The sequence below is a fragment of the Takifugu flavidus genome, chromosome 18, assembly GCF_003711565.1.
Source record: "Takifugu flavidus isolate HTHZ2018 chromosome 18, ASM371156v2, whole genome shotgun sequence".
NCBI classification, from domain to species: Eukaryota; Metazoa; Chordata; class Actinopteri; order Tetraodontiformes; family Tetraodontidae; genus Takifugu; species Takifugu flavidus.
The window spans coordinates 7,793,695-7,821,293 of NC_079537.1; the positions used below are offsets into that span (position 1 = coordinate 7,793,695).

General features: G+C 46.6%; 3 protein-coding genes across 15 annotated transcripts; 2 read left to right on the plus strand and 1 right to left on the minus strand.

Annotated features, from left to right (window-relative positions):
• Nucleotides 1–300: 300 nt before the first annotated feature.
• Nucleotides 301–18,909, minus strand: sun1b (Sad1 and UNC84 domain containing 1b). 9 transcript variants are annotated; one of them, XM_057013961.1, is made up of 23 exons: nt 15,753–15,912; nt 14,356–14,451; nt 7,924–8,100; nt 7,567–7,808; nt 7,255–7,494; nt 7,017–7,151; nt 6,705–6,833; nt 6,521–6,610; nt 5,792–5,902; nt 5,555–5,674; nt 5,355–5,448; nt 4,957–5,015; nt 4,437–4,588; nt 4,051–4,326; nt 3,878–3,970; nt 3,464–3,555; nt 3,235–3,379; nt 2,853–3,155; nt 2,676–2,760; nt 2,261–2,376; nt 2,018–2,185; nt 1,842–1,934; nt 301–1,755 (listed from the first exon to the last, which is right to left on the minus strand). In XM_057013961.1, the coding sequence occupies exons 3-23, from the start codon at nt 8,025–8,027 to the stop codon at nt 1,639–1,641; spliced, it is 2,964 nt and encodes a 987-aa protein (XP_056869941.1). In that variant the 5' UTR covers nt 8,028–8,100; nt 14,356–14,451; nt 15,753–15,912; the 3' UTR covers nt 301–1,638. The 9 variants fall into 9 exon arrangements, with proteins under 9 accessions (XP_056869941.1, XP_056869935.1, XP_056869932.1 ...); XM_057013955.1 differs by lacking the exons at nt 14,356–14,451; nt 15,753–15,912 and adding exons at nt 12,016–12,113; nt 13,591–13,879; XM_057013952.1 differs by lacking the exons at nt 14,356–14,451; nt 15,753–15,912 and adding exons at nt 12,016–12,113; nt 12,468–13,858 and having other exon boundaries at nt 2,853–3,143.
• Nucleotides 14,474–17,463, plus strand: LOC130514409 (uncharacterized). 5 transcript variants are annotated; one of them, XM_057013967.1, is made up of 8 exons: nt 14,474–15,537; nt 15,849–15,964; nt 16,254–16,322; nt 16,420–16,519; nt 16,603–16,638; nt 16,806–16,952; nt 17,042–17,160; nt 17,234–17,463. In XM_057013967.1, exons 2-8 carry the CDS (start codon nt 15,932–15,934, stop codon nt 17,357–17,359), a joined length of 630 nt encoding a protein of 209 aa, XP_056869947.1. In that variant the 5' UTR covers nt 14,474–15,537; nt 15,849–15,931; the 3' UTR covers nt 17,360–17,463. The 5 variants fall into 5 exon arrangements, with proteins under 5 accessions (XP_056869947.1, XP_056869949.1, XP_056869950.1 ...); XM_057013969.1 differs by having other exon boundaries at nt 16,257–16,322; XM_057013970.1 differs by lacking the exon at nt 16,254–16,322 and having other exon boundaries at nt 14,478–15,537.
• On the plus strand, nt 18,059–23,812 carry LOC130514406 (centriolar coiled-coil protein of 110 kDa-like). The gene is made up of 14 exons (XM_057013962.1): nt 18,059–18,257; nt 18,956–19,163; nt 19,600–19,728; nt 19,812–20,769; nt 21,032–21,153; nt 21,310–21,481; nt 21,646–21,755; nt 21,833–21,949; nt 22,031–22,129; nt 22,207–22,323; nt 22,454–22,527; nt 22,609–22,674; nt 22,755–22,805; nt 22,920–23,812. Exons 2-14 carry the CDS (start codon nt 19,020–19,022, stop codon nt 22,990–22,992), a joined length of 2,232 nt encoding a protein of 743 aa, XP_056869942.1. The 5' UTR covers nt 18,059–18,257; nt 18,956–19,019; the 3' UTR covers nt 22,993–23,812.
• The last annotated feature ends 3,787 nt before the right edge of the window (nt 23,813–27,599 follow it).

Here is a 27,599-nt window from a genome sequence, read left to right on the forward strand (position 1 = left end):
TTGTTTTCGGTAAACTACAGCTCCCCTTTTCTCCACTAGGTGGCAAACGATCATCAGCGTCAACAGGATGTTCCATAAATGTTAAAATATCCGTTATATAGGTTGATTTACACTTCTAGCCAAATGTAACTGCTTAAATATATACATCTCAGACCTATAGGATTTTAAACTTGTTTTCAGTGTTTAAGTTCCCTACCGTAACAGTTGTTCTGGTCCTTGAGTTGAAAAAGGTTAACTGTAAAAAAAAGTGACAACATCCTTCTCTTCAAATATCATCATCTTACATTTTGTTATCCAGAGTTCAAAATTAAAGTCTTTATTGGAATATATTCCAAAGCAGTTAAGTCATTTTATGACTGAACAAAAATAGCCATTTATCTTAAAAAATGTCCCGAGATGGTTTCAAAATGCACTGAACAGCGTTTGACAAAATATACATTGCAATAAATCATATTTTGCAGTTACTAACTGACCTGCTAATAAATAAAATTCTCAAATTATATTACAAATGACACTTTTTGTGTATTTGTGACCAAAATGGATGAGTCACACCCCCATATCTCCTTTAAAACAAACTGAAGACGTGCCACTAAATATTCGTTACAGTGCATCTTGTCACAATACCCCCCAAAAAACAAAAAAATGGTGATAATACGACAATGATACTTAACAGTGATTTTCTTTATAAAGCAACACTGACAAAAGCAATATAAAGGACCAACTATAAACAAATATACAGGATACATTCCTCCAGAGGTTCAGAATAGAGGGAGCTCATGTGGAGAGGACGTTTACAACCAACATTATGAGGTCCTGAAAGACTCAGCAGAAAATTAGCTCATTTGCAGTTGTACTGATAATTAATGTCTATTGCAAAAGCTGTGTATTGTTATATATTTGATCTCCAGGCACAGAATTCAGACCATCAGAAGCACAATTTCATGCAGTTCGGGGATGCATTTAACAGGAAAAGTGTACGTTTGACCTTTAACTTATACACTTATACGTGAAGAGCCGCCTATACTCTGAACACAATGACCTTCAGTTATATATATTGTTAAAGGTCGAATTTTGTCAAAGCAAACCCTTAAAAAAAATGTAACATGTTCAGCACAACGGGAAAAAAAGCAGGTATGGCTATGAGAAAGAATGATTCATGTCCCGCATGACGCTCCAGAATCCTGACGCCTGTGGACAGTCATGGAGGCAAAGATGCAGTGGCTTTTCTCCTGAAAATAATCCTCTTAAAAGAACATAAACAGTGGATAAAAGAATAAATCAGGGTGTGCTGACACATGGAGAAATAGTAGATTTGGATCTTTAAAAAGTCTTTTCAAGCATCCAGCCATTACTGGCTGAATTAGTCAGTGCAAGATTCCTTTAATCATATATGGAGACGGGGGTGCGGCATCGTTAGCAGTCCTATTCCTCTCATGGGATGACAACACCCACCGTCCACGTGCAGACGTTCCTGTTTTCACTCTGAGCACATTCCGTATCAATCTAGCTTCTGACTCCTTCATATCTTTCATTAAAAAACATCCACAAACTTCCTGGGCTGTCCAGTCTGCATCGGGACGAGGTTGGTGGGAGCTATGTACAGAAAGGATGCGATGTGGTTTTATGTCAGCGGTCGGTTCACTGAAGCTGGGGGTCTCCGTGCACTCTGAAACGGTACAGGCAGGTGTAATCTGGATGCCCCCAGTTAGAAAGAACCCGCACCTCAATGACCTGGAACGATTTATCGTTCTGCTCCTGAAAAAAAGGAAAACAATCAAACCATGTTGCTGCAATTAAACTGTCCCTAATAAAAACCAGGTTTGAAAAGCTTCTTCAGTTACCATAACCGGAAACATTTGCAGTGCCTCCCCGTCGTCCTGGTAGGTGTACTGGCCCAGCAGCTTCCCTTCTTCCTGGTACTCGTCATCCAGACCCTGTACGACACATTGACCATCAGTGCTCGGCCCTGAGGGCTGCTCAACGTTAAATAATCAGCCGTGAGGTTTCAGATCCTTACAAAGACAGTGAAGTCACGCGGGGCACTGGTGATATTTCCAGTTGGAGAGAGGGTCTTGGGGATGTGCTCCAGGCAGAAGGATGTTGGAACAATCTTCAGGGACAAGCGAATCACCAGGTAACCCTGGGAGCCTTTAAATGCCCAACAGTTACCTGGATACACATCAGGCTGGAGAGGAAGGTATTTACTGAATATGAGACCCAGCTTAACTATGAGGGTGGTTTCTATAACGGCGAAGCTCACCTGGATAACAACACGTGGAGACTGTGAAAAGTACCACAGTGGAAGGCCAAAAAGACTCATGAGGGCCGTCTTGGTCTCGTATGTCTCAGAGCAGCGAGTGCTGAGGATGCTGCCCCCTGCAGGTTTACAGGAGAAGTCAATCTTACACCCATCTGTCACCGGGGGAATGAGCCAGACGGAACTGTGTTGTGCTCAAAGATGGGCAGGCAGAGCGCCTCAACCGGTTCATGTCAGTTTAGAGGAAACTTTATTTTTAATGCTAACAGAAACATCTCCACGTAGGGCGACAGACTGTAACACACATGAAACAGCCCGATTTTCTCCCGTTGACACCTCAAGCCAGACTAATACCAAGGTCTGCTGTACATAACAGATGGACATTAGATTAGAGAAGAAACACTGCTGTGATTCTTACCTCCAGACTCCAGGGCATAGTCCACCAGGCCTGTCCTGTCCTGAGAGTAGAGCCGCAAAGCGTTCTGGACAATAATCTTCACGTGCTGGGGGACACACCAAAACACACAAGATGAAGCATTCCGGAGTCTTAGATAAAGGGTTTATTCAGAGCTAATGATGCCAGTAACATCTTCACCTCTTCTGTCAGCCCTTCAGCAGCAGCCGTGTGCTGGACAGCCCCACTGACACTGTGAAAAATGGTCTTGGCCTGGGATTCGGCTTCACCGAGGGTTGTGGCACGATTCTGCTCGAGCTGCAGGGACACGTTTCTCAAGATGGCCATCTCCAGCGAGGCCAGCGAGGCCTGCAGGTCAGGTGTGCTGACATAGCGCTGCGACAGCCAGTGGAGCAGAGACTCAGGAAGCTCTCCTGTCCCGCTGCTGCCAAAGAAGAGGGTCTGTAACTCCTTCCGTACCTGAGCTGAGACCTGGGCTGATATCTGGGGGAGAATAAGATGCACACATGTCATCATTGTCTTACATTTGCCGTAAACTTGGAACTTGTTACTCGTTACTTGCCGTCTGTGCAAGTGTGTCCAGCTGTGCGCACTTGCCCCTGCATCCCACAACGCCCTGCAGGTCCTGCCTGACCTTAATCAGCTCTGCCTCAAGTCTCTGTACCTCCACCAGCAAAGCATCATGGTCTTCTTGCTTCACAGCCAGACTGAGGGAAAGAGAGACATGTGAGCAGTCAAACCCTGGGCTTTAAATAAAGCTCAACTAAATCAGGGTTACTTCCAGGTTGTACCTGAGAGGAAGAGTCTCTGCTGCTGAAGACGCTGCCTCTTTTATGCTTTCCTGTTTCTCCTGCTCAGACAGTTTCTGCCTCTGCTGCACCTCCTGTCAAACACACAAATTAGGCATGGAAAGGTGACAGGCGACCAAAACAAACGCTTACGGCCGATTCCTGTAGTACCAACAAAAACAACCAGAATCCATTCAGACAATAGAAGTACTATTAAAGCCAATGACGTTTAAAGACTACAAGATATCAGTCAAATCTCATCAGATCACACAAAGGAGTCTCATAAAGATAGCAGGACCACGAACAGAACACACTCTCGATGTACACAAATATATGGAAATAAACTATTTTCTGGCACCCTCAGCATCTGCAGTTGGTTTGTTCCTCAGGAGGGGGCAGTGAACCAGCTCTACACACCTGAGTTCTGGCAGCCAGAGTGCTGAGCAGAAGCTCTATCTCAGCTAACCGTGTGGCCTGACCCTGTTGCAGTCTTTCCTGCTGCTCTTCACTCTGCAGAGCACAGAAGAGAGGAGAATTACAGTGAATGTGAAGCATGTAAAGCGGGCCATCTCTAACCCTTGGATCCTTACCTGAACTCTTCGTGTCTGTTCCTGCTCCAGCTCTCCGTGCAGGACGCCAACTCTCTGGTCCAGCAGTGAGGACACCCATAGGCCCAGACTCTCCCTGTCCGTCTGAGTGTGGAGCTGCTCCTTCAAGGTGTTGTAGAGCCCCAAAATGTTGCCATGACGCTCGTCCTGTTTATGATCTCTCTGCTGAAGTTGCTCCCACAGCAGAGCCAGCTGGTGCTCTACACGTTCCAGCCGCTCCAAGTCGGCACCCGTGAGAGCCACAGGGGGGAGAACGGACTGAGGAAGAAAATGCTTAAATAATCGTGCGTAAAAATACAGTCTTCATGTACAAATCAAAATGATTCATTTAGAAACACTGTAATTGCAGTTGTATCTGTGCCTCTTACAGGTATTTGTGATGCTGGGGTTGCTGGGGTCTGCCCAATCGGGGTCTCTGGTGTCGAAACAGATGTGGGCGAAACTGGGCGCCATTCAGTCAGATTGATGGCTGGAAGGTAAGCAAGGAGGGCAGCAGAGGACGGACCCCAAAACCACAAAGCTGTATAGAGAACAAAAGTAGAAACAAGTTCATACATACAAAACAAGTCAATGTGTGACCAGGTAAATGTTTAAAAAAGCCCAAAAAGCCATAGCTGACAAAGGAGAGCCTTACCGTTTCATTTGTATCGTAAATTCATTTATTCATAAGATTCAATTACAAACCATATAGGGAAAATATAATCACAAAGGATCGGGGTATACTTAAATATACTTGGTTAAAAGGGAGACTTTGGCCTAAATCTGCAGCATACATGCAAGTCAGGACATCTCCCGTCCCCACTGAGACTCAACCTCCTCTGCATGTGCTCACTGAAATGGGTCACAGCTGGCACAAAAATATAACGCTGCACGTTGGCATAAACTCACCCAGCAGGAGCAAAAGGGGCAAAAGCAACAGCAGAAGCCTCCAGAGTCTGGGAAGGCACCTGAAAACAGGTGAACAGCAACAAATGAACAACATGTGCTTTAGAAAGTGTCTTGGATTCAAGAGCTGGAGACCAGGCTCATCTGAGACATATTTGTCCACATGGGGGCAGCAACTACTTCCATTTTACCGTTTAATGCTTTAAAAGACTATTTCAGTTCACTTAAGAATAGAGGGTTAGCTCGGCTCAAATAAATTTATATCAAACTTGTAACATGAGACCATCGGTCCAGATCCATTACAGATATGTGACTTCTTTGTCTTTGGTAACTAAACAGAAACTGAATCCAGAGGAAGTGTTATTATTTGCATGAACAAATAATATAACATGCTCTCTTACTGTGTGAGAAAGAAGACATTGAAAACAGACATGAGAGACACCAGCTGGTACCATCCTGTTGCCAGAAACCACAGGAGTCTCCTCACTGCCTTCACTGTAGACATTTAATGACCATGAAATACATAAGGAAAGTGAGCATGAGTGCCATCAAACATGTGCAAGACGGTGAAGATGCACTCCTAAGATAAACCTGTACCAACCTGGAGCTGTCAGAAACATCCAGAGCAGTGAAAGCAGGCTCTGGAAAGCTGTCACAGCCCCACAGCCCAACACTTTTCCTGATCTCACCACACAGTGACCCGGCTGGAGGAGGCAATGGCCTAAAAGATAGGATGAAACAGGATCTATTTATCAATGGCCCCACTCATCTCTACCGATTATGGGCTGTGCTGTCTGTCTACAGGCTGTTCCCTAAGTGAAATAAGGAGCTGGTTAACCTGCGTAAGCTAGGACGCTCCACAGTGCCCCTGCCAGGTGATGAAGCCTGGAGGACTGTGAGTGGAGGCTGCTGTGTGTCTCTGCATGCTGCTTCCCTTTACAGTCGTCGCCTGCGCGTGCATGTGATGGAGAGCAGACAAACCAAAGACAAAAGAAGCACAAAAGCAAATTGTGTGTAAATGAATAGTAATAGAAATAATAACCAAAAAAGAAAACTCAGCAAATAAACAAAAGGGCTAAAAATGAAATAATAAATGAATAAGCAAAGCTAAATAAAGCCCAAACAGGTCTCCAGATAACAGCAAAATAGTTCCTTAATAGGGTTCATTTGTGGTCAACTGAAATGCATATAAACTGTTAGTGCTGCATAATAATTCTTAGGTCCTGTTTTTAATACAGCAGACTGTTGTGCACGATCTTCTCTGTGCACTTAAGCTGTTTGTATAAGCAAAACCTCCACTTAATTTGGATAGAGTGTGTAATTTATACACATTTAAATTTATAGTGAGTTGGATGACAAAATCTCAAAGAAGCCAATTGAGTCAGTCAGTAAGTTTAGGGCGGTTTAGAGGTCAAGTAACATGTCGCAACAGTCTGCACAGCAGTGAATGTGGTTCACACGCCCTCTGATCACAGGTCTCGCCCATAATTGAGCCTGTCACTCATGGCTGACGCAAGAAAAAGTCAGATGTATGCAAATGGTGTGGTTTGCTCGACAGTTTGCTTACACAGAGAGCCGTTGAGTTTAAGATGGGCTGCGTCTTCTGTCATCAGGCCCTTCACATTGATGCTTCCACAGAAACTTGAGTGAGATGCCACTATCATGACAAAACCACATAGCATCAGAGTGACTGGTAGGAGCAGATCAGTTTACTATTAAAAGCAGTCAAAGGTACAAACAGAAGCCAGTACCTCGTTCTTCGTAGTCACCGCTCCTGTCACCCATAAACCAGTGCAGAGTGCTCTCCTTAAACCGATGCAGCTGGACCAAGCTGGAGGACATCGCTTGTCTCATTGAGGTTGTAAATGCGGCCAGAACACCTGCGGACAAATCAGCCCCAATAATACAATCAGTTAGTCCAAAAACATGGCTGAGACACAGCTGGAGAAACAAAACAGGGGATATGGAAAGATGAGAACGAGGAGATGTAGAAGAAGGAACTGACCCTCCTGTTATCCCTTCCTGTGAATCAGAGCATGACTCAGCACGCTGACATAGTTTACCTTTCCCAGTCGAGGCCCGGGCCTGTGAACCGAGCCAGACCACACTGCTGAAGATGACGGTGAGCAGAGACACGAACGGCGCCAGGCTCTGTTTGCTGTAGCGGACACATGTGTTGCATATGGACCTCAGGACACCTGACAGAGACACAATCACACTCTTATAGTGACAAGTGCTTATGTTTTATAAGCATCTGTGTGAATAAAGTTAACATATAGAAGAGCAGCTGCAGGTCCTCACCGGTCTTTTTCCTCTGACTTCGGTCTCTGGAGTATATACTCGTGAAAGGCGACGATGACGATGAGGACAGAATGTCGGAGGAAGCTCGTCCCAGCTGAGGTGACGACGCGACGAAGGAATCAATCTTCTGAGAGTGAAAAGAGCATTCTTTGCAGATGTATCCGTTGGCGATGGAGTGGGATTTTGATGTGCCGGTGTCACCGTTGACACCTGATCTGTGGTCGGAGCAGATTCTCCTCCCTGAGACAGAGCAGCACGGCCGGTTAATCCGGTTAATTGAACCTGGGTTATACCATGTTCTTCACAACTCACCCGAGTGTCCGTCCACACAACTGAAGGTGTTTGTTGTGGTGACCGTTCGCTGTCTCAGGCGGGACTGTTCCAGACCGGTGAGCAGAGCGGCATCTGTCACAGCGCTGCTCTCCTCAACGATGCCGCTGCTGACTGGGGTGTTGACTGCAGAGAAGGAGAGGGTTTTCCTTGGTGTGGCAGCCTGGCTCAGAGACAAAGACAGGCCGCCAGAACTGGACTGCTGTTTTTTACTGCGCAGCGTCCTGAGAGCAGGTAGAAAAGACAAGGAGGGAGTTAAATTGCAGGCAGAGGAGAAATAACAGGCATGCTGAGCACTGTGGGGAGGAGAGAGGGCCACACACGTGTTGTTGCTCTTACCTCGTCTCTCTCCTGGTGGTGCTCTGACCCAGGGAGAAGTCAGCTACATTCTCACTGGCGTAATGACCTGCACCGGTCTGTAGGCGCAGGCTTCGCCGCGACATTCTGGGCGACTCGTACACAGCAGCGATCTGGTGCTCCTGCTCAAACTCCAAGGCAGCTGTAGAGTAGCTGGAACTGAAACCAAGACAGAGGGTCAGTAAAGTGGGGGGAAATCCAGGGAAATGACTATGCTTTTTAAATAAAAGTGATTGCATAACATTTAATCCTCAAACAGAAATGTTATATACAGTATACTATAAAATTAAATCAACAACAAAACATTTAAAGAGCTGATGTTCACCAGCAGGAAGCCCAACAGGAAGTGACTCACTCACATGGGAGACAAAAGATTATGTATCTGGAAAACTGGACAAATAAGCACTAGAAAACACCCCAAAGCAATCAAATATAAGGAATATAAAGAAAAAGGTCCACTGAGATAAAAATCAAATAGAGATCTAACATGTGCAAAAGCACTAGAAAGTTGTAAAAATTAGGGTCATATATGTAAAGTTATATAGGAACACATTCACCCACGCTAACATGCTAACAGAGTGCATTCCCTCTTCCACATTAGGTGAAGACAAAATAAACTTCACAGACATGCAGATAAAGGTGAATGAAAAGGAAGAACAAGATCAGCTTCCTGTTTAGCACTTGACAAGGGCGGCCCCTCCCAGTGTAAACAAGAGCGGTGCGGTTTCAGTCAGTGTTCCTAAGGGCAACGGCCAGACCCATCAACGCTACACTGAGCACAATCTGCCGTCAGGCCCTGATGTGTGTACGTGCACGTGTGCATGTGTGTAAGACTGGCTGGCCCTCGCGCTAAACTCCGAGGATTACGCTCCAACGCAGAGCCAATTACGTTCTTTCGTCACCGCTCTGCCTGGACCGGCTTTGCTCTGAACACAGGACCGGAGCGACAGTGAAGCCGACTTCTGCTGCCCTCCGTCCAGGAAAATGAATACTGGACCAATCTGGAGCCTCCCGTCAGTGGGTATCAGGACTGATCTGAATGCTGCCTCTCCCGGGCGGCTCCCTCGGCCCACATCGGCGATAAAAATAGAGAAAGTGAAAAAGAAAGAGATGAAGAGACAGGGGCTGGGAGAGAGAGAGAGAGAGAGAGAAGGCGCTTCCATCCTGACATTCAGCTTCCCGGAATCTCTCCTTACATAACAGCAGAGCTTTGAAAGTCTTCCCACTCTCTGTGGGTACATCTGACAATGCCTGCACCACAAACCAGGACAACACGTCCGACACTTCGGTGAAGCACAGTTCATTTGTTGTCTCCTTCATTTTACAGAGCAACATGACTGACAATGTTGTGGTGGAATTCTGCACATGCTGCCCAGTTTGCATGGGGGGCCTGTCACCATTGAGGGACTTGACACCCACCCACCCGTCTTCTGCCTGCTTTGCATGATGAGAACAATGGCCATAAATGAGATCCAAAGAGGACGAGGGCAGAAAAACGCAATGCTATTATTTTTAATGACAACAGGCTGTATTAAAAACAACTGTAGATGTTTCCCAGGACTGCCGCTTCACTCTCCCCCTGGAATCTTTTCACAGGACCACAGCGTTTGGCGTTCACTCTGAAGTCATTCAGACAAAAAATCAGATGTAAAATCCTGGTAAACATGTGGGACTTATCTGCTACTGTGTTTTCAGCTCTAACATTTACATTCCGGACATTCTTTTCCTATCTTGTTACACATAAAGAGATAGGAGCAGTAAAAATTGCCCTGGTTGCACAGGGTACAGGGAGCACAGACGGCGTGGATTTCAACGTCCGATGTGTCCACAGCTGGGTCTCAGACAGACCTGTGACCAGGATTAGTGCAGTTGTCCCACCTTTTCCTCCTCCAAACAGCCCTTTCTGAACCCTCTCACCTGCTGTCACACACTCAGAAACTGTCCCAAGTAGACAGAAGATGTAATGCACAACGGGAGCCCTGTTACACACACTGACGTGCATCTGGGTTACAATAACACCACACATGCAGATCAGCCCTCCGCTGATGTACAGAACCAACAGCTGCAGCAGAACAACTGGCAGCCGCGCTCTCCTGGAACACTGCGGTGTCACGTCCCACGTGCTCCTGCTGGAGGACCTGCTCTCTCCACTCCACCATTAAATACATTTCTTTAACGGTACTTTCAATCACAACATGACAGCACAAATGTTCCGGGCTTAATTAACTTGACACAAAGCTAATTGCAAATGTCCTGACTGTAATCAGTGCAGCGTTCTTTCTTAAACTAGAACCCTGTGGTGTCGCCCAGCCCCACTGACCCACTTCTACAACCATCAAATATGCATGCGGCTACGCGAGTCAACACAACTGCAACAGCTCAACGTTCAGAGTACAACAAATCTGCACAAACCCCCTGAAATATCACAACTCAACAATGATGTACGACTCGTTTCAGTGGCGGTTTAGTCCCAATTCATGCTCGTAAACCAAAGCGTATGTGTTAAAGTGTATTAAAGCGACTGAGCACACGACTAGAATATGTTTGTACTGCAGTGTTGGAACATAAAGCCACATTCAAAATATTGAAGCTTTATTTCTGAGACATTAAACCTGCCAAAAGCATTTTAGAAACATGAGGACTGGACGCACACTGGCGATATCGTAGTGAATTCCAGCCGGGTGGTCTGTGCTCCCGGACCTCTCTGGTATGTGTGAGGCAGAAGCAGAACAAGACTGACCTCTTCTCTGCTTTTATTCCTGGACTATTCAGCGCCACAGAAGCTGCCACTGCTCCTTTGAGTTCTGACAACAGATGGGCCAACGGTTTTCTGTCACCCGACCCTCGCCTGTCTGCACGCTGCAGGCGACACACACCTCTGCAGAGATCAGCCGTCTAGCAGACGATTTATTTAAAACAATATTTACTGAGCAACAGTTAAGTTCTTTAGCAGAAATATAAGCTGGGAGAATACATGTGCCTTAGGGTAGCTTTCACAGAGTCGAGTTTCTCAGGAGAGCCAAGACTCATTAACCACTTAGTGTAACACACTCACACACACACACACACACACACACACACACACACACACACACACACACACACACACACACACACGCTAATAAAAACCACCTAGCTGGTCAAGAATCATAAACTCTTAGTGTAATCCTTGGATCAAGGCTGGGTTGAGGGTCATTAATAGCTTCTAAGCTAGCAGGGAACACAATTAGCCTGTTTGAGCCTTTCGGTCTACTTGTCAGAATCAAAGAAGCCTTTCGACTTATGTTACCTCTGTTAAGAAGAAGGATAAAGAAAGAAAAAAACATGAACTGAAATCTTTAGTGGGACAATACGAAAACCACACAGAACTGGATACCTCCACTACAGCTAACACAAAAGGACTGATGTTGGCTAGCTGCTAGCCTGCTATACATGAAGTTGTAGCTTCTTCCAATCATCATCAAGACTGTAGGTGTGTTTGTTCATTTACAGCTTGTCAAAGCAGGAGTGTCACCGGGTAAGACAAACATTCTTGCCCGAGCTTCTTTAGTCTGCCCCACCTTCTGTGATGAGCAGCTCAGCACAACGATGCATGAATAAAGAGCGAACTGGGAGGGGTTGGCAGTACAGGAAAGATTACTGCGTTTCACCAACCACAGCTCAGGCTTTGCGAGCCCCAAAACTACATAAACACACGCACAGGCTGAATCATGGAGATGAGTCACTGAAGCCACAGGATTGACAGAATAACCGACTCCAAAACCTCAAAGATTAAAGCCAACGTAATAAAAAGTAACCTTGAACAAAGTAGTGTGGGACGATTCTGCAAAGTAGTAATCTCCAGAAATAACAAATATGAAAAGAGTAAAAAGACGCTTCGGAGAGGAAAGCCACCACGAGGACACACAATTCAAGCGCTGAGACTGAAGCAAATAAGAGCGGCAGGTTTGTCAGGGACGCTTTCAGCTTTCAGTTTTGTTCCGTGTTAATTCTCTGAGCTGTGAGACGGCGACAGGCAGCAGATTACTCAAATGTCCTGGGACAGACCGGGGCTGCACAGCGGAGGGGTCTCACCTGAGAGAATAGGTATATCCGGTGTTCTCTGGAGCACACTGTGGGGGTGTGTATGTGTGCAGCTGCGAAAAATCCATGGTCATTCTTCTTTGTTTAGACTGCAACAGTCAGGACGCAAAGGACAGCAACTTTTAGCTCAGACGGACATGTTGGACGAGGACAAACAAGCACAGAAACCCTCCACCCGCGCTCACGGCGGGGGCACAAAACCACATTGCTCAGCCTGCCGCTTCGGTTCTGCTGTGAGCTCAAGTTGGAATTTACGGGCAAAAGTCGAACTGCGACCGCGACGACGACAAAACTCTGCCGAGACTCGCTGTCCCTTCCCCGAGTCGAGCTCCCTGGCTCTCTGCTGCGCTCCGCCACACACGGGCAGGCCCCTAACGAGCTGCTGGACGGGCCCTTTACCAACAACACAACACAGCCACTGTCAGCGGACGGAGCTGGCCGACCTCTTCCTGCATGTTGGCTCTGTCGGGAGGCTCCGGACGCCGCTGGAGACGGGACGGACGGCGGTCTTCTCCCGCTGAAGGAAAGCAGACGGTGTCGGTGGAGACTAGTGCTGTAAGCGCCACGGTATTACGAAACAAGCACCACAGTGAGGGGTGGGGCCGGGCTCCAGGCCATGGGCGGGAAACAACTGGTGTGGGAGCACTGGTTCCCAGAGCAGACGCTTCAGTTTGTAAACAGGCAAATGTGCTCGCCGCGATACTGCCAGAATCTGTACAAAGCAAAGCTAGTTTGGAAGCTAAGGAAGGTCAGTTTAGAGCCAGGAACCAAGCGTGCCCTAACAACTGCTTCAGAGCGGCCAGACAGGCAGGACAACTAAGATTCATCTCCTGGATTAAAGGAGAAGTCAAGCCCGTGCAGCAGAGAAGACAGATGACCTTCCCTTAAAACTGCGGACCATATAATCGCCCTCAAATCTGAGGCCAAGTCATTCAAACTCGCCGGGATTCCATTTGAAATGTCCGACTCAGCACCAGGACAGTCCCAAGACCACGCTGGTGTTCCTCCTCAGGAATATCAAAGGCATTCCTGCCTTGAGCTCACACCTAAGCAGACAGGTTCAACAATTGGAGATCATGCAGCCCCCCCCCCCCCAGTCTGAGCAGCAACAACTGACACATTTGGTCCTGGCTGGGCCCTTCACGCACCCGGGCTGCCCCCCCAGCTCTGCCCGGACCGGTGTAATAATAACTGCTGATAAGGTCCAGGCAGATGACATAGAACCCCCGAAACAGTCTCGCGTTGCTCCGTGCCGAATTTAGACGCCATGCGTTTAGAAAAGCACCGGATTGTCACCGGACAACCCCCCGACGGAGGATCCACGCACGCGTTTTACATCGATCCAAAACATTCCGCGCACTGCTGGGGTTGATGATCACAATTCAGGCATATGAACGCGGAAATGTGTCGCATCACCCAGGAATATAAGGTCAGGGTCTGGAAGTAAAGGAGCCCAGCAAGGACAAATCTCAACCACAGAAACCCATTCGCGCATTCACAGCAGAACACCCGCAGCCTGGTTTTAATGTATGGGAAATGATTGAGTCGTTTAACATATACACTTGCCCGCGCGCTCACAGTCCGTGTATGTTATTATTAGGATAATCCAAGCTGGGGGGGGGAATCTGCGCCAACTTCCGCCAGCGGCCCGACGCACAAAACCTTAAAGGTCCATCGCTGCGGACCGGATGATCATCGACACCACGCTCGGATCGGGAAAAATGAACCACAAAAGTTTGCACGCAGGTTCCGACTGTTCCGCTGGAGCACAACAAGCAGCTTTCCAAAATGGCTTCCCGACCGTAACAAAGCCAGAAGGATCGCAGGCGAGTTGATCCTCCCACTGCCGGGCTGATCCTCCCACCGCCGGGATCTATTGTCGGCCGGGCCGCGCACTTCAAATCTATTGGAGGAGAGCGGCACTGGTGCAGGGAGCTGGAGGCCAGGGTCCAACACTGGAGCCCCGGGTCCAGAACTGCCACTAAAGCAGCATTTTAGTTTAGATTCTAGTAATTAGAGGCCAGGACAGCGGAGAGACCGAAACTATTGATGTAAACGTCCCTTTTTTTGGTGCATACCTGGTGGATATCTTTCCAGATGCACAAGCAGGTACTTGTTTACTGTGTGTCCAACAGTAATGAAGAATGTGCATCTGACAAACTGCCCGATAGATGCACAAGGTTTTGTTTTTTTCTAAATGAACGCAAAGTCATGTTACCACATAGTTTTCTTCTGCATTTAGAAATGTTTGCAGTCAGTGTCACACAACCGCCAAGCGCCAAATATTCTGGGAAAATGTGTAAAATAGTTGTACCCAAGTCTGACACCAACCATCAACAAACGGGTCCGGGGCGCCCCCTGCTGGTGGACGGCCTGTAGGCGGCTCAGAGGGCTCCAGAGGCGACTTCACAACTGCAAGATGCCCTTCTTAAAAACGTAAACACATCCGATCAGCATAGATGAGAGCTTAGAGAATCCAAACAGTGCCTGTATTACCAGGGGCCCAAAGACAACAACTAAATGGTGTAAAAGGCTGTTTGGCCTGGTCCTTTATTGCTCCCAGACAAGTGAAGCAAGCGAAGCCAGGAGGTCAACGGGAGTTTTAGTTGTTGAGCGTATTAAAAGTGCAACGCAAGGATTTGTCAGAGATGAAAACAAAAGGCGCCAGTTACACATCAACTAGAGATGATGAGCAGGCAAAGATTAACAGCAGCATTAACTGCTGCAGGAGCACAGGCGTCAAAGTATGAAGGAAGCAGCTGAACAATCAATGAAACAGAGACAAACCAGCGGAACCACTCGTGAACAGGAAAGACAGATTCAGTTGGTAGCTGAGAGCATCTCAACAAGCCCAAAAAACCCAACTCGCCATGAAACGGGGGTTGAGACCGCATCAAGTGTCAAACACAATGGCAACAGTGTTTTTGCCTGGAAATAAAGCTTGCTGTTCATAATCGCTCACATGCCCGCTAATTCCGAAGCATTTCAACAAACACTTCGTGCGGGGCGTAGTTACTGACTTGGCCCTGCTTTACTTCTGGAGGTCACTCACCTGAGCTGGTTGGCTGAGCTTAAAAAGCAGTTTAATGAATGCAAGAGCTAAAACTCACAAGGGAGTAGTTGAAATAACATGACCTGTAAAAAACGTTAACCCACCAGTTTAATCGTTAATCACAGAACTCGTACGTTTTGTGCAACATAAGTGGCTTAACACTTAATGTTGTGATGGGGGGGACAAACACACAATACTTTACTATTGCTTTAATATAAATATGCCACGTTGCTTTTCATTGAGAACCGTATTGCAGCTCTTTGTGGTGGGTTTGTGAACAGGAAACGCTGTCATCACCTCACTGTGGCACTTTTTGCCGCAGAGTTAAATAAAGACGGAAGAAGAAGAAGAAAAAGAAGAAGAAGAAGACATTAGCATAGCAGCTACAGCTACTGTTCTGGTCACAAACACAAGACAAACACAAGCCAAACTCTGTATCCCCGCTTCTACCGGCCTCTGAAGTAAGTTTATGCCTTTTCTTAAGATGTAAACAAAACAAAAACAAGCATCAAAAAAGGAAGGACGAGTTGGATGAACATTAAAGGACATATCTTCATCTTAGCATCAGGTCGCCAATAAACCGTAAAAGAGAGATGACGCCTAGCTTGGTTTGACAGCTGAGGGCAACGCCAGTGAAATAAACGTGATCCTAAACGCAGGAGTTCATACTACTCACATGGTGGCTTTATCTGCTGAGTAACGCCGGGGAAACTCCGCAGATTTTCTTTCTTTCTGTTGTCTTGACGCTTCCAAATAAGTTGTACATCTGCAGGACCAGACGGGGGGGGAGAAGGAGCTCGCTCTAACGTTCGGCTTTCCCGCACGCGGTCATATTTTCCGTTTGAGACGCCGTCGATGACGTCACACGCACGCGTTGAGCCCTACAAGGTAAAAATGTCCAGAGCGTGTTAAACAGCGACACCCGGCGGCCACCGAAGAGTACAGCAACGCTAATTCGTTACAAGATATGTAAAATATCAATTAGGTTAGCCTGCAGATTGGTATAATCATACAACCCCTTTCATTGGCCAACAAATGATTTTTTTTTTTTTAAATAGTCAAATATTGCAATCACTGGCCTAGGTATTCACCCCCTTCCCCCTTTTGATCCCCCGTGGTTAAAAACTGCACCTTGCAGCAAATCTTGTAATATTGTTATTTACTGCTAAAACTCCAGCAGTTATTCAGCTCTCGCAACGGAAGACAAAACCTGACAAACTGGTCGCCTGTCATTTGTGGAATGAAGGTGATGTGATCCCCTTGTCCTTGTTTGTCATGTGACCACTTCATGTGAAAGACAAGCCTTTTTGTTAAACTTTATTGCTCTTTGCCTCTTTGTCTAGGGTGTTTTCCCTGTTTGCTCTACCTACCGACCCACTATGAAAATCATATTATTTGTAATCTATGCGGGCTTTGTTCTTCCTGTGCATTCCGATGAACGCCGTAAGTAAACAAAGCAATACTCTTCATATCTATTTGTGCTTCACCAAACCCTGAGTTGGTCTGAGTGTTTCCTTTTGTAACAGATGCCTATTGTGAGAGTTGTCTGGCAACAGCTAAAGGTATGAGAACAACTTTGCAGCTCATTGTAGAGCACGGATCAGCAGTTTAAAACCCCTGAGGGGTTTGAATGGGGAATTTTTCAACCACTTTGCTTTATATTTAGAAACATTCTGATTTTCTTAAAGGCGCCAATACTAAATAAACATATATGCAACCTGCTGTCTAGCGATTGAGAAAGAAATGAAGGATGTCCCTGCTGAAGAGAGACAGAGAGTCGTTGAGAAGCTCATCAGTGGGGATGTGTGTGAGAAACTGCTGACCTACAAACAGGTGCCTGAAGACAAAATAAAGTCCTCCTGCATGGATTTATTAGGTAAGAGCAAAATAACAATAGTGGTCTGCCTAAATACAATATATTATTTTACCCCGTAACTAATAATCTGCATTGAAATATCTATCCAGGCTCTCATTATGAGCAGATCCACTCAGCTTTGTTGACTCAAGAGCTGAAGCGTCTGGATATAGTCCTGTGTTATGAGCAGTCCACAGCTTGTGTGGGGGTGAAACACCTGTCCTTCGAGGTAAACTTGGAGCATTTGATCAAATGTATAAGGCTTGATGTTGATCTGACATGATCTTTATCTTTCATCACAGGACGCCAGGAAAAGAACTTTTGCAGAAAGTGACATTGAAGCTCTTCTTCAAGACAACAAGGAAAATGTGCGCTTTGCTCAGCCAGTACATGCAGAGTTGCCTGATCACCCTAAAGAAGAATTATGATTAAAACACCACTTTGCTTCTTAAACACTGGCTCTCTGGAGAGGGTTATCGTGACACTTCTTTTTTAAATATCAGAAAATAAAATAAAACAACAACAAAAACAACCTTTGTAATATGTTGAGCATAACCTCTGTGTGATCACAAAATATGAAATAAGAGCATTTGTTATAGAGCCCACTAACTATTGGTATTATTGAAATAGTCAGCATCGTTTAGTGAGATTTCATATGACCAAATCAATTGATGAAAGGATTATTGTCCATGCTCCCCTTTCAAATCAAAAAGAAAATACTACAATTTGTATAAATCATGGTGAGTAAACACAACTCCTAAAAGGTACAACACATGATGACCTAATTAAAATGTAATAACTGGAATGCAAGTGTTAAGTCAAGGTAATATGAAATGAGCAGTTTTAGACATGCATGTCTTTAATAAACAAGGCAATAGGACAGGAAATCTATAACAAAGAGTCAAGCATGGCGTTGGACAAATATAGCGTTCCATTTAGCTCTTGTCTCACCCCTTGTCACTGCTTCCTACATGACGTTTTCACAAAAAAAATGTTCGTCAGAATTAAACCATAACCTGTAACATATATCGATACATATATTTATTGTGTATAATATTAAGAATAATGTACCCAAACCTCAGGACAAGTTGATGTAAGGAGGTCGCTCACTGTATTGGGACGCGACCGACGTGCTGTTGCTAGGAGGCGCTGTTGGAGGCCGGAAGAGTGCAACCCGGTGATGGAGCAACCCGAGATACAGAGCGGAATCGTGGGGGGAATAAGGTCCTTATCTTAGACAAATTATGTAGTTTGCGAGCAGCGTCTATGCGTTTTTAACAGCTGCAAGCTGGACGACGGAAATATAACATTTTCACCTCTGTGAAGGTAAGAAAGACATCGCGTTTGGGCGTCAATTGTCACTAACCTAGCACACATCTCCATGAAAACGGCTTTACTGGCTCCAAAACGAGACTCAAATGAGCGGCTGCCTCACATTTATCTTATATATACGCGTCCGCCAGAGTCCTATATTCAAATGAAACTGTTCCCCTTTTATTTATGAATTATTTTGCTTTGACATTGTAACTAATCGCTGTGATGCTACGGTTGTAGCATCGGAATGCTGCAATCAAACCTACTCAATTTGAAGTAGATCTAGTTTCTGAAAATGAGCTTTCCTGTAAACGCTATTTATATTCCGATTGGGTTTAAATCTCTACGAACACAACTGGAAGGCGCATTGGCTAACGCCCAGTGTGACTGTATCTGTTTTAACATCCCTTTGCTGACAGCCAGCTTTCATAGATGGGTCCTATTGATTAATAAAAAGCCCCCACTCGCATGCCCGGAAATGACTCTTAGCTAGCTGCAGGGTTGATAGGGAGGAATGACAGGAATGTGATGAGTGCGATTAGAAATCACTGTGCACAAACCCGCCGATGTTGCACGAATGTCTCCACCTCGTCCTCCTGCGGTCCCAGTTTAGGTCTTGTGGTCCGGCACACGCCCAGTCCGGTCCCATCCAGTTAAAGCTGTCCTGACCCTTCACCTGATTCCATATTGTCCCCTTCTAATTTAAACAGCTGTTCAAAGAAGCTACATGGTGGATGTTTTCCAGTCCCAGCTTGGACGCGCGGGTGTTCTGAGATGGAGAGTTACGAGGAGTTCTGTCTGCGGAGTTTGGTCCGACTAAAGGGGTCAGAGGAATTCAAGAAGACATGTGAGCCACAGTGGGCCCTCAAGCCTCACTCGCTCATCCGTTTCCGTGGAAGAGCTGTGCTTTCACCACTGGTAAGAACAAAAACACACAAAAAAACCCCAAGAAAATATCCGTTCGGGTCTTTTTCTCCCTCAGAACATGTGTCACCTGCACCTCTGAGCCTCACAATGACAGAATATTGCTGGCTCATACAGCTGAACCACTCGAGCTGTCGGGTTCATTTTAGATGAGCAGTCGGTGGCAGTCGATCGGTTAGCAGCACCATGAAGTCGGTCAGGAGATTCCTGCCAGTGACTCGTGAACAATTAGTTCCTCGCGGTTCGTGACAAAGTGACCAGTGTGCGTTTGTTGGCGTTTACTTGGTTTTTCCTCTCAAGACTTTACCCAGCAAATGCGGTCCAGCTTCATGACCCACTTTTCCATGTTTGGGTTCAGTTCTCTCCCTTTGTGGCTGTTAAACACTTTGAATAAGACATTGTTATATTTAAATGTTTAAATCTCCCCCAGTTGAACGCAGAGCAACAGAGCGAGATGTGTGAGCTCAGACATCAGGCGGTCCAGCTGGAGGCGAAGAGGCAGAAAAAGCAGAGGGAAACCCCTTCGGCCCAGGGCCAGGTCATACGGGGACAGGCTCAGGTCAGTAACACAGCGCCCCTCACAGAGGGACTTTGAGAGGGAACGCAAATCTGAAATGGGTTTGTGTTAATGATGCCTGACAGGCCCCAAGTGAAGATTCTGGAGACTCTCCTGGACCCCCCAGTGATCCAGGATTTGGCCTTCAGTCCCATGATCATGCTCCTCCATCCTCCCAGATGCCCATTGGCAATGGTTTGGAGGTCGTGAAGGTGGAGAGTGATGAGGAAGAGGAGGAGGAGGATGACATGAGCGTGGATAGCCTCCTTAAGAGGTCGAAGAAGTGTGTAAAGAAAGGACAGAGTCAGCAGGGCTCCAGTGTGCCCACGGCTAACGGAAGCCCGACGCCTCAGCAGGAGAACAAGAGGACAGGGGCCGTTGTTGAGTTTGGATTCAGTGTGCAGCACAGCCCCGTAGGCCTACCTCAGCACCCACCCCACCACCCGACACCCCAGCAGCCTGACCACTATACTCACCTCCTGGCATTTGAGAACAGCAGCAGCCCCCGTCCCCGCCCACGCAGACCACGGCCAGTGTCCGCTGGCAATATTCACATTTCTTTCCCCATTGGGCCAGCAGACCTCATCCCCAGGAACCCAGGGAGGTCGGGGGTGGGATTGGCTGTGGCAGAACCTCCGCCAGGGGCCACAGAGTTGGCGTTGAGCGAAGATGTGGGCGGCGTCAGCAGGAGCGGAAATGGCTTCCCCAGCCACAGCGGTGCCAGTCCAACGCAGGAGTCCCTCAGTCCCGTTGGAGCCTCAGACACCAGTCCCAAGGAACGCCGGGATCATCTGCTTCCGGGGTTTCGCCGGCGCTGCCACACACTGGACAGCCAGTTGCGTAGCTCCCATTCCAGAGCAGAACACGTGGACCGCAGTCAGGAGAGGATTCCTCGCTTCATGGTCGGAGTTACATGGATGCCTCCCAGCCGGCGCTCTGCTGCAGCCCCTGTAAGCCAGACGTATAAAGTGGAAAACCCCTCACCCTCTCTGCTGAGGCCTCACATCACTCCTGATGCTACTCTGCTGCAGGACATTCAGACAGGTGAGTTTTCCAATGATTTGTGTATTTTAGTGTTGTTTTCCCCCTAAATCCAAGTATTAGATGGCTGTTTCCCCTAAAGCTGCAGGATTTATAGCATAAATGCTCAACGGAGACACTGAATCGCCCCTCAGTGTGAGTGAGAAATGAGTAACCTCTCAACCCTAACAGCACTTCACAAACGACGGATGGATTCCATCAAAGCAGTGAAGTGAGAGGTGACATGCATAAATCATCTATTTCATTTTTATATCGTTGAACACAGAGGAGACGCAGAGGAGAGTCCAGGCTCTGGAAGACATGCAAAGGCGTCTGGAGGAAGAACATGCCCTGCAGATGTCTCTGCTGCTGGCTGAGCAGGAGAAAGCGCAACAGCGCCTCCACCTGGTGAGGATGTAGAACAGCACCATTAGACGCCATTAGAAGAAGGAGCCTTGTTTATTTACGCCTCAAAGTTTAATCAACAGCTGAGAAATGTATGTATTTTTAACTTTCACTAAAAAGGATAATTAACATTGATGCTTGTGCACTGCACATGTGAAGGAGTTTCAGGAGACGGAGAGACGGCTGATGGAGCAGAAATGTGTGCAGCAGATGAGCGGCGATGGTTGTGGGAGGACTTGTAGGTCGCCGAGTGACAGGGGTCATACGGTGAGCCCCTCCGGTTCAGGACTCAGTCCAATCTGCACACCATCTGAGCGATCACCTGGCAGAGGTAGATTCATCGCTTATTTGCATGTTTATGTACTTTTATTCTTTAGCTTTTTATATGTTCACTCTATTTATTCAGAGGACAATACGTCACAGTCCATAGTTGTGTAAGTGTGACCACGTGCATCGTCTGAGATCTGGACAGAAAGAATCTGTTTCTCTCTCCAGGTTTTCCCAGTCCTGTAAAGTCCAGGGTGTCCCCTCCCTCTGTCCAGTCCCCTGTTTTTCTGTTAGGGTCTTCGTGGGCCGTCGGTAAACCGCGGGCGAGATTGAGTCTGGTGTGTATTTATCAAAAGCAAATACAGTGTGTGTTCCCGACAGAACGAGTGTTTTCCCCCACCACTGTGTCCTCCAGGTTCTGACAGCAGAGCAGCAGAGAGCGTTCTGTCGAATCGGAGCACTAATCCGGGGTTTTCTCACACGCAGACTCCTTAAAACAGAAAAGGTTAAACACCTGAGCCAAACCATCGTGGTGAGCTCCCTCTTTAATTGAAAAAAGCATCCCTCCGAAGGTCCACCAAACCTGTACAAAGGCCTGCATACGTGTGTTCAGGATACGCAGGAGTTCATCCGATCGTTCCGGACCGAAGCGCAGAACAGAGGCGCCTGCTCGGCACAAGATCACTCCCTGCAGGAGCGGGTCAGAGCCCAGGTGAGGATGGTGGCGTCGACAGACCGCAGAGCTCTCTTGTTCTTCAGGCTCACAGAGGCTTGTGTTCTATGCCCCAGCTCCGCGCAGCCCTCTATGACATCCATGACATCTTCTTCGTGCTGCCTCTGGGGGATCGATTAGCACTGCTGCAGCAGGACCGGGAGCTCCGAGCGGAGCGGAAGCTGCGAGGAATGGTACTAGCAGCCTCCCAGTAGACAGGGATCACATTGAATGACAGCGAAAGAATGAAAAACAAGGTTTCAACTTCTGCCCGTTGAGTAGAAACTTCATTTGAATTTGTTCTTTGTTCATGGTGTCCATCAGGAGAAGGCCAAATGTCCCAAGGAGAGAGTGATCCTGTCCACCGCCACACAGAGATCTCTGGACAGGAAGAAACGGTACGCCGGGTTTGACAGGCGTTAAGGTCATTTTAAATTTGTTTAAAGCGATTGGACGTGATGTCTCCGATGCTCCGTCAGGGTGGTCGACTCTCCCGCACAGGCCAGGAAGATGCAGCAGAAGCCAAAGAGCCCCACAACAAACAGGTGGCTGCAAGCTTCAGATACAATTACTGTTTTTGGCTTTTTATTCCGGGGGGAAAAAAGGTTTGTTTTTCTCTTCTCAGAGTCAAGTCCAGCCAAACCTCACCCCCGACAGGCCAACTCAACCAGCAAGGGTGAGCTTTTGTACGCCCAGACTGTCCACTGTGCTCGCACCTCTGATTCTAACACAGTTGAGCAAAGAAATTATTTAAAGCTCTCCCATTTTGATGCTGTCTCTTTGTTCACAGGAGCTGGTACCGAAGAACTCCGGAGGAGAGAGCGAGGCGAGAGAACCTGAAAAAGCAGCACTCTTTGGGCTAAACCTGTCCTGATGTGTCAACAGGACACTTTCAGGACTGCACATCTCCAACATGTCCACCCTCTGCTGCTAACACATGATCGCCTCTAGTCAATCTCCCCGGGTTCGTATTCACGGCCTCACTTTAGCTCCTAAACTAGTTCTTGTAGCAACAACTGATATAAAGATCATGTTAAGCCCCACACGGACTAATGATGCTGTCTAGGAACATTCAAACCTTCTAAAATATCAGCGCTGAATCACTCCAGGAGACATTAACCATATTTGTGCCTGGGAGCTATAAATAAAATATTAGGAATATTTATCCTTGTTGTTGTGACATGAAATAAACATCCTCATTTCCATTATGTTGTTGCCATATTACATCATGAGTGTTTTTGTGTGAACCGGGTTTCTTTTTGATTCAAGGGCTTTTAGTACCTTTTTGTGCTTTATATCTCTATAAAATGACGTTTACAGTATTCTGACACATTTCATAGTCGCCATTTGGCCCATTAGCTAAGAGGAGTCATCATCATTATGTTTGGTGATAATCGTGACCATTCTGTGGGTGGTTACATTAACATAGCTTCATATCACGGGTGATGGAAGCAGAATGGGGTCGTTACTTTCAAAAATGGATGCATAAATCCTATTATCTAATCACACATCACCTAATGCAGTCGGTGTTGATGAAGCGCCATCTTCATAATTATCCATCATTTGCACCTGGTGTGTTGACATTTTCTGGTGTTATGGACATTTTCATTGTATTTAAATTTAGAAAAAAAAAAGTTTTTTATAAAGCAGAATAAATTGAGAACTTAATGTTCATGACACTTACCGATTTTCCTGACTTTTTCTTGACTTGATGTGATTAAATTGGAAAAGGATTCAACTATTATTGAAACTGATGCAACTCCACGACCGGCTCCTACTTTAACCACAGCTCCCCCTACCGGTCACGTGGAGTAAACGCACCCTGTACATCTAGTTGTTGACTTTCTGAATGCCAGTGTCTGATACTAAATATCAAGCATATATGTTAGTCACATTAAACTTTATGCTTCCTTAAGCACAATTAAAGAACTATACAAACAGGACAAGTGCAGGTTTTGCTGGACGTTTTCTTTTCTAACACCAGGGGGCAGTCTAGGCCTACTTCACTGAATCCCCAGTGCAGTTAATATTAAAACAGTTATCGAGGATCTACTGTACGTTCATAAGCATTAGAATGCCAACATTCTCTGTCGATATGGGAAAAGTTTCTAATATTGTAAAAAGAAGAAAACATTTCAAGTCCTCAAAAGTGATAAACCTTCAGGTTTAACCTCTAATGTGGGCATTTTAGCATTTTGTAGTAGGAGCTTGAATTTAACATTTAACTTAGACGTAGCATGTGGCTAATTCTGAGCAATGACTTTAATCTGCTCTAAAGTTCCATGATGTCGTAAATCCCTGAGTTTTACTCAAAGAAGATAGAAAGGCAGAGACAACCAAGACCTTTCCATGACCCTGCTGAGCGAGGAGAGCTGCACCTAGCCCTGCATGAACAACGGCCCCTTCAGGAGTAGGTCCATCAAGACAGACAGGCAGTCAGACTGGGACTGGCGCAAGATCTGACTCAGAACCAGTTACCCAACGCTGGTACTGGCACAACTGCTCTTCTGTTTACCTCAGTCACCTGGGCTGGTTGTTGCAGAAGGTTGGGGATTTTCCTGTTGTAACCTTCTACAGCTTACACGCATGTAGGTTTGTTAGTGTGCTGGAAGTGGGTAAAAAGCTCCTAATCAGGCTCCAAAAGATGTTGATCATGGGGGACGTCAGAACCTTTCCTCATGTTGGACCTGTTACCTGGTAACCAAACACTACCACTTGGGACACATCTGAGAAAGAGGAAAGCCAGAGGAACCTACGGAGCCTCTGTTCCTCAACCACCCTCCGCTTCTGGCCATAAATGGCAGGGATGTCATGTGATGGATGACACGGGAGCCTCTGGACGCTGGAGCCGGAGTGGCACTCCACAGAGTCCCTGCAGTTTCTCCATTCAGCTCCATTCACAAATGACAGCCACGAGGGACCCGCTTCTCCAACCGAGAGGAGGGAGAAGAAAAACATCCTGTGCGCTGGTCCTCTCCCCCCCTGCGGCCTCACATGCAGACCTAGTAACGCCGCTGTATTTTTACGGCCTTTGGCAAACTGTTCCTTGGTAACCAGAACAAAGACAACAGGAGATTAATGTCGCTAATGACACATCCCCACTGATGGCGTGCCTACTGAGCACAAAGCAGACAGTGTAACATATCAGCTAAGTTCTTATTGGGACTTTGAGACAACAACCATCTCCGTGCTGGACTGTGGCATTGGCCCCTTTAGCAAGATGTCCTGCAGCAGCGAGGCGCTGAAATGACCGCTGTCACAGAAGTAATGGGGCTCACGCAGTTTATTTCATAAAATAATGCAAAATTATGCCTGCTAGCTTGTGTGAGCCCGCAGCTTCCCTCTGTCTGCTGAGGAGGGCAAATCCCCGTCTCCGTTCAAAGCTGTCAACAAACATAAATGTGGAAGCGACACAAGCGTAAACCTGTTGCCTTTGGGGAAAGTTTCCCCGCCTGTGTCGGAGTTACAACCGCGCTGTGTGTTGGGCATGGAAAAGTTCAAGAGAGGATTATTAGAACGAGCCAATAAAGGAAGCGGTCCAAGCAGAACACACCTCTAATTCAGCGGACAGGGAAATGAGAGCGGAGGGAAATGTCCTTGCGTTCGTTTGGAGGCTCCCCTCTCGAGGGTGGGTGAGGCGAGCCGCCGTGCTGCCTCTGATGAATTCAGTCAATAATTAGAAGCGAGCGTCCTCAAAAACGCTGAGCTGTGCGGTGGGTTCTGCCTTTCACTGTGCTGTAAACCTCCAGGAGGCTGCAGAACTCAGACGCACTCTGTGGCCGTGTCTCCGCACCACAAGAGCTCAGGCGACGTCCATGTCCCCCGTCTCTCGCCGGTGAGCTCGTCTCCCAGCCTGCCCACGTGCCCGTGCACGAGGTCTCCCGCCAAAACACACCAATTGCAGCCACGACGCAGGAATAAACGGAGCAGATCAACACTGGATCCTTTCGATAACAAGGTGCTTCCTGTCTTCTCTTGTGATTCTGATTGTGTTTTCACCAAATCCAACAAAGGAGCCGACGATTCCCTGAAATGTGCTTCTTTCCTATTAGTTCACGACACTGAAAAACTCTTTGACTCTCTGTTGGAGGGAACCCATCTCCATCTGTGGAAGGCTTTAACAGACCTTTCTTTTAAAAAAAAGAAAATAAAAATGATGTGTTATTTTATTTCCCTAAATCTGTCAAGGTTGGTTTTTCCATTTGTTGCTTGGCTCAGGGGTGTGTGACAGGGAGCAAAGAGGGTGAAACAGGTGCAGCGGGGTAGAGTTCCCTCCTCACAGCTATGGAAATAGACAAGATTTACTGTGCCCTGTTTATTTTGTCCAACACAAACTGGCTTTCTTGAAAGATATCCAAGAATTCGGGGGCCAAAATATTCAGCAGGAATATCACGGACGACGAGAATAACGAGTCCAGTTTAAGCAGGGGGGGATTTTTTTTTTTAACAGTCGCGCTGTTCAAAGTTAATACGGTGTGAAATTATTCAAATTCAATTCCTTTTCTTTTTTCAAACACTATAAATTTAAGTCATGATGCTGCTACCAGTACATTTGCTCGCGTTACTAGTTTTATAGCTGGCAAAAAGAAACGGTTTGCATCATTTTTTTGGTTTCAATTCCTGTTATTTGGTCTGGAATCAGACTGTACGAGCTTGACGAATTTAGAAAAAAAGGTTTAAAACTTCTATAAATCCTTTACAGGTTAGGATATTGCAGCTAGCTGCTAGCCTAACGTCAGCTTCCAGTGGTTTAGGAGCTCAGCTGCAAGCAAAACAAGAGCTTTCTACCACTCTACAGTGCTAACAGTCTTTCTTCTTCAGAGGTGTAGTTTTCATGGTGAAACTGTGTTTAAAAGGATGTTTCTTCAGAAATCCACCCATTAGTAACCAGGAGGCTTTAATAACTGCAGCTATACAAAGACACATTTAAGTAAACAAGGATGACAGAAAGCAACAGAGGTATTAATAAAACATTTAACAAGTCATTCATCATCTGACTTTTACTTGTTTGATTATAATTGTCGGCTTCTTGTTAACAGCAAAGTCAATGAATAAACATGGACGTTTTATAAGGAAACATAAATGTCAACATTGGGACTTTACCACTGAATGGAGCACAAGACAAAACTGTCCTCTGTCCTCTGAGAGAAATCCTTGTTTTTTAAGCAAAACAAACCCAGAGGTTTATTCAAAACTTTCCAATCTGCCTAATGTTTTAGGAAAAAACCTAATGCTGCTGTAAAGACTTGAACTACAGAAGCAGGGAGTGGTAAAGGTCAGGGGGAGCATGAATGAGCCCTCTCTCCCCACGCGACACTGACAGACAAACGGAAAGACACGCGGACACCTTCGGCAAACACAGGTGCTCCCATCTGTGCCACTGTGTTCTCCCGACCGATGGGGAAGCTACAAACCAACACTCTCCATTTCCTCCCGCCGTGTCGTCGCCATCCCGATGCCGAGTGACGTC